General features: G+C 39.9%; 1 protein-coding gene across 1 annotated transcript in view; it reads left to right on the plus strand.

Moving 5' to 3' along the window:
* Positions 1-5908, plus strand: part of lrrc75ba (leucine rich repeat containing 75Ba) — a 27787-nt gene extending 21879 nt beyond the window's left edge. The window contains exons 4-5 of the mRNA XM_053503901.1: positions 3011-3356; positions 4276-5908. Coding sequence (XP_053359876.1) covers positions 3011-3356; positions 4276-4521 — 592 coding nt within the window. The 3' untranslated portion in view covers positions 4522-5908. The remainder of the gene's footprint in view (positions 1-3010; positions 3357-4275) is intronic.
* Positions 5909-6987: the final 1079 nt, after the last annotated feature.

Here is a 6987-nt window from a genome sequence, read left to right on the forward strand (position 1 = left end):
GTGATGGAAAGCGAGGCAGACAGATAGAAAGAGATGTTAAAGGGGAAATGTGAGTGGGCGGGTAAGTGAACATGGGTGGAGTCAGAGCTAGCAGGAAAAAAAAGTGAGCCGCGGCACCAGGCTATAAAAGATCTTTATTATCAAACTCTCTCGTGAAGTTTAGGTTTATACAGTCGAACCTCGGATCGCGAGTAACACGGTTTGCAACCGTCCTGCAAGACGAGCAAAACTGTTTCTTGATATACGAGTATCGAGTATCATCGCGTGCGCTTTATGTTTTGACACAGAGTTACATGATAATTGAGCCAATAGTTTTTCTCTCAAGCATCTTTATATATGGAGGTGTGTGCATGTGTGTGTGTGTATGTGTGTGTGTGCTCACACAGAGGTGTGTGTGTGATCATGCAGAGGTGTGTGTGTATGCTTACACAGAGGTTTGTGTGTGTGTGTGTGCTCACACAGAGGTGTGTGTGTGTGTGCGTGCTCACGCGGAGATGTAAAAATGTATTATTTTTTTATGAATATTTTTTTAACGAAAGTTAAAGAGGACTAAATGTCATAAGCATGAACTGAGTTGTTTTTCCACTTCACCTGCAGCAGACCCTTTAACACCTCTCCCCATGGCGAAACCCCCTGCAGTGGATCCAGAATGCAGCTGCACGTCTTGTTTTCAACCTTCCCAAGTTCTTCCACACCACCCAACTTCTTCATTCTCTGCACTGGCCTCCTGTAGCTACCCTTATCAAATTCAAAACCCTGATGCTTGAAAGCACCACATTCCCTCCAAACTTCCAGCACTGCTCGGCTGGTCTCACCATTTCTCAACTGTGTCTTTGGAAATCTTTAAACATCAATTTAACTGTTTCGGAATGTATCAGTTTTTTCAATACTTGGGCCAGTTACCCCCCTATACAATCACCCAACCACCCACCCAAAACAATATATATATATATATATATATATATATATATATATATATATATATATATATATATAATTTTTTAATCCCTTTCCCAACTGTGTTTGATTGATGGTACTTATTTAGTAACCCAGTGTACAGAGCATCCGGGAAGTATTCACAGCGCTTCACTGTTTACACATTTTTCTATGTTACAGCCTTATTTCAAAATGGATTAAATTCATTATTTTTTTCAAAATTCTACATTCAATACCCCACAATGACAACATGAAAGAAGTTTGTTTAAAATCTTTATTTTAATTTATTAAAAATAAAACAAAATAGAATCACATGTACTGGTGCTGATACAAATACACAGTGCAGACAATCTCCTGAACTCCAAACTGAATGTCAGAATGGGAAAGAAAGGTGATTTAAGCGATTTTGAGCGTGGCATGGTTGTTGGTGCCAGACTGAGTATTTCACAATCTGGTCAGTTACTGGGATTTTAACACACAACCGTTTCTAGGGTTTACAAAGAATGGTGTGAAAAGGGAAAAACATCCAGTATGTGTCAGTCCTGTGGGCGAAAATGCCTTGTTGATGCTAGAGGTCAGAGGAGAATGGGCCGCCTGATTCAAGCTGATAGAAGAGCAACTTTGACTGAAATATCCACTCGTTACAACCGAGGTATGCAGCAAAGCATTTGTGAAGCCACAACACGCACAACCTTGAGGCGGATGGGCTACAACAACAGAAGACCCCACCGGGTACCACTCATCTCCACTACAAATAGGAAAAAGAGACTACAAGTTGCACGAGCTCACTAAAATCTCGGCCTCGATTTCTGTTGAGACATTCAAATGGTGGAGTCAGAATTTAGTGTAAACAGAATGAGAACATGGATCCATCATGCCTTGTTACCACTGTGCAGGCTGGTGGTGGTGGTGTAATGGTGTGGTGGGGGATGTTTTCTTGGCACACTTTAGGCCCCTTAGTGCCAATTGGGCATTTTTTAAATGCGACGGGCTACCTGAGCATTGTTTCTGACCATGTCCGTCCCTTTATGACCACCATGTACCCATCCTCTGATGGCTACTTCCAGCAGGATAATGCACCATGTCACAAAGCTCCAATCATTTCAAATTGGTTTCCTGAACATGACAATGAGTTCACTGTACTAAAATGGCCCCCACAGTCACCAGATCTCAACCCAATAGAGCATCTTTGGGATGTGGTGGAACGGGAGCTTCGTGCCCTGGATGTGCATCCCACAAATCTCCATCAACTGCAAGATGCTATCCTATCAATATGGGCCGACATTTCTAAAGAATGATTTCAGCACCTTGTTGAATCAATGCCACGTAGAATTGAGGCAGTTCTGAAGGTAAAAGGGGGTCAAACACTGTATTAGTGTGGTGTTCCTAATAATCCTTCTGGTGAGTGTATATTTTTCTATATATGTACTGTATATGTACTGCTCACATTTCTATAGATCCCCAGATTATTACTTACTGTACGTATTAGGTTAAAAAGCAGCACTTGGTAAGCATTTGTTTCTTTTCTTTCATCGTTACGCTTTAAAGATAAATATTTTATTCATGTACCTTTAAATTATTTAACTACAGAGAAAAGGTCCAGCGTTCAATTATTCTTCTGTTGCTCTGTGTTTAAGATTTTTGTTAAATTGCGTTTGTTAATTCAGGCACCTACAGGCGTAAGGATGAACAGTAATGATATGACAGTGACGCTGCAGACACGCCCTAACCGCTGTCTTTAACCTGCACACAGCATTATAAGATCATATGTTTGTATTAGCAGTAGCGTTTCAATTAATCATAATAAAATCACACCACTAGTGGAAGTCACTCACTTATTCATATTGATTGCACTTTTTCTGACTGGTATATTTCATCAACAAGCTCTTTAGCTCTTAGTAGAGTCACTAACCACACTTTGTGCAAGTTGCATGTAAATATCGCAGCATTTTAACAAATTAATTTGAGAGATGCCAGCTCTCAATTCTTAGAATACAAAACTTTTGGACTAGAAAATAAAGACTATCAGTACGTTTCAAATTTTTCGAATCATCCATTTTTTTCTCCTCTTCAGGCTGAAAACGACTCTTCAGAAGAAGCTCTGCAGTGACTCGGTGGATCTTTCTGGAATCCCTCTGTCCACTCGGGATGTTCGACACGTCGGGTATTACCTCCAGACCAGTGGGGGTGCTGTCATCTCTGTGGATTTAAGCTTTACTGAACTGCGAGATGAAGGTTTGCGAATCCTGCTGCCTGTTTTAAGCGTTTTGCCCAAACTAACCACGCTGGCGTTGAACGGAAACCGCCTGACCGTGTCCATCATGAAGGACCTGACCGAGGCCGTGAAAACCCCACGGAGCTTCTCGTGCCTGGCCTGGATCGATCTCGGGAACAATGTGGACATATTCACCATGCCTCAGGTAGCAACAACACCGCTAACAAACACCACTAAGAAACAGCTGCTACATTAACATGAGTGTGTCATTGGCATAGCGTCTATCAGTGTTTAATCTTATACAGGTCCTTCTCAAAAAATTAGCATATTGTGATAAAGTTCATTATTTTCTGTAATGTACTGATAAACATTAGACTTTCATATATTTTAGATTCATTACACACAACTGAAGTAGTTCAAGCCTTTTATTGTTTTAATATTGATGATTTTGGCAAACAGCTCATGAAAACCCAAAATTCCTATCTCAAAAAATTAGTATATCATCTTATCATTATTAGCATAGATCACTAGATAGTTTTGCTCTGAATGTGAGGTAGCACTGTTGATACGTTGTAAGGAAACCAATTTACCCCATCCAATGTCTAAGGTCACTAACTGCACTAGCAGCGTCTTTAAATTAGCAGCTTTTTGCAGTTAGCATAATCATTGCCCCTGGTTTTAGGTAAAGCAAGATTTTGCTAACTATTCATAAACGCTAACTAGCCATAAAGCTAGCTCTATATACAAGTATGGCATCATCCAACAATCTTAAAAAAAATAAAAATACTAAAAGAAAAGTGAAATATTTTAACTAGAATTCTTCAGATCGTTTTTTGTTTTTGTCAAAACAGTTATTATGATTTGATTTTTTTTATTAATATTTGATGTAAATTCAGATTGGGACAAGCATTAGTGATAAAACGAAAGCTTAAACAGTGTGATGTTTGCTAGATGCTTGTTGTCATGGTAACATGGTTAGTTGGCCAGCTAGGTAAACCTAGCAAAATGTTAGCCTTTCTAATTTTGGGTATTTATGCATATTTATTTAAATATTTTTTTGGACATTTTGTCGACTATTTGATTGTTTTAAAACATTAATGGTTAGTGTTTCGGTTTCTTTACAGCCCCTTCTAGTGGCGCTAAGGCGGCGCTGCAGCTTAAAGAGCAGTTTACCGACCATATACGAGTACACCGAGGGGCAACCATATTGCTACCGTATGGAAAGTTCCATTGAGGAAGCGAGCCTTTACGAGGAAGATGAAGAAGAGGATGAAGAAGATGAGATGGAAGACAAGCTAGATGTGGAGCAGTGGAGCATCGTAGAGCAGAAAAGTTCTGGAAGTTTTACCTTGAACTATTGCGAAAGGTGAAGCTAACCCTTGACCTTTAGCGTTCACTTGAGCACTCGAGGACCGAGGGAGGAAATTAGACAAATTTGAAGAAGACAGAGGGACGAAGGCAAAAACGTTCCTTCTGTTCACCAATTGTCGTCGCTCCATGAGTTCCTCTGTTCCCCATCGTGGCTTTGTTGTGATCCAGCACCATCGCATTCACACAGGAAGTCAAATGGCGACAAGAAAAACGAAACGGCGCGCGATTAGCGTAAAAAATCAGCCACACACTTACCGTTTTAGCCGTCCATGCTCCTTGATGCTGAGGAGGGGTGGTTCATTGGGTCTTTGGCTGGACTGAGGGGAGATTCAGAGATGTCACTTTCTTCTACACACAATCTAAAATAATTGAATTAAGAAATAAATAAACAGATGAAAGATCCAAAAAATCCAGAAAGTATGGACGTATTAGCTTGATTAGCTGATAAGCGTCCCCATGGTGTTTCTGTACAAGGAGTCCAAAAATTTAGCTATGGTGGAGTACTGATGTGTGTGTGTGTGTGTGTGTGTGTGGTTAGATTTGGCACACTGCCACACATTGCCGATAACATCACTAAACGCCACTGTGTTCCTTGCTAATCTTCCAACAAAAGCCATGAGCGCAGCTCGACAAACCCGTGACGTGATGCTGACAAAACTGCTACGTCAGGAAGGTTTTTTCCCAGAAACGTTTAGTTGTAGACGTCCAGTCGTCACTTAGCAACACGTCTCTGCATGTAATGATCAAAAATATATATTTGTACATAACATTGTGATACTGCTAACACTGGCTCTTCACTCCTGTGTTCATTATTATTGCTAACAAATATCATCTGTATGCTAATTTGTGACTTTTTCAGATTACATAATACATCAAGTGAGCCTAGGTAGCTCCAAGGCTAATTTCAGTATCTACGCATATATATTAAGGCTTTATGTTAATCATTGCTTACTAAGTCTAGAGTGCTAATCAACTGACATGCTAACAGCTAGTCGCTTTTAACTCCAGTAGCATTAGCATTTCAGTTACTTGGCTAAGGCAAGAAGGGCTAGTCTGACTAGTGTGACTGGGGGTCCAGTATTTGCTACTTCCTGTAGCTATTTTAACCCTTTAAAGAGGATTTTTGCACATTTTAGCCATTTATTGTAAAGGCTAATTTGATTTAATATCAATGTGAAACACGTAGCGTATTAGCATGTATCTAAAGCTGGTATTTCTTCTTCCAATATTACACCTTCTCATAAGCAGACACACACACACACACACACACACCCACACAGACTGTAAATGTTAGTAATCTATAAAATTACTGTAATATAGTGTGTTATCTTTCCGCTGTGTGTATATGTGTACTAGTGTAAAGTTGTCTTAATGTTGTTGTGTGTGTGTGTGTGTGTGTGTGTGCGCGTGTGTGTGCTTAGTTGTACTGTGTTAGTAACAGTCCTGTTGTGTCGAGTCTCATGTCCTAATGTACTCTGAGACTCAGTTCGCCCTTTCACAGGGCTCAAGCAGCAGCAACAATATTTAAAGCTGCAAAAACATTTTCTGCTCACGCTGACTTCAAATCAAACGTCCACAAAACGTTAAGACATCAGACATATGCAGTCAGACAGTCAGGTTTAGTGTCTGACGTTTATTCACTTTTGCACTGAATCTGTTATCACTTCTCACCTTGTTTTAAGTGACTAGGCGGTAAACGACACTTTAAAGGTAAATCAGACATTGAGGTCAATAGGACGCTGAGATAAATTAGACCTTAGGGTAAATCGGACACTGAGGTCAATCAGAAATCGAAGTAGATCAGACGTTAGGGTAAATCGGACACTGAGGTCAATAAGGAGTTGAGATAAATCGGACATTGAGGTAAATTGAGGAAAGCTGGACAGTGAGGTGAATCAGACCTGGTGAAGATTTCATATTTGGCGCTCAAGCATTTACTCACCATAATCTGATTATTAGCATTAGCTGGATTAGCCTCTCTGCTGTGTGAGTCCTCAACAACCAATAGTAATAGATATTTATTGGAACCTTAAAGCTATACATATATCCACACAATTGTGAGATCGTGAAAGCAGTTGTGTAACCAGTGTAGTGATGCACATGTGCTGTAACTCACCTCTGTTTTGAATTTCTTGCTCCGACACTGTTAGATTTGTGCCGATAGAAGGGTGTAATGTCATTTTTGCCATCTATAATATTCTTAAGAGTGATTACCTCGAAATATCATCACTCCCCTCACATTCAGTTTGGGAATATGGTGCCTTAGCGGGGCTACATGGGTTTGTTCTGTTGCGTTCTGCAGGTAGCATGAAGGGTTATTTCTCATCACGTCTGAGGTAAATGTTGATGTTTCTTGTCTTCGTAATCATATCTTTACAACATACACATTTTAAGTAGCTAAGGGCTAAATAAAGTCATTGGCCTCATTTTCAGCTCAATAACAACATGTTATACTTAAGTGTTTA

This window comes from Clarias gariepinus, chromosome 9 (assembly GCF_024256425.1).
Source record: "Clarias gariepinus isolate MV-2021 ecotype Netherlands chromosome 9, CGAR_prim_01v2, whole genome shotgun sequence".
Classification (NCBI taxonomy): Eukaryota; Metazoa; Chordata; class Actinopteri; order Siluriformes; family Clariidae; genus Clarias; species Clarias gariepinus.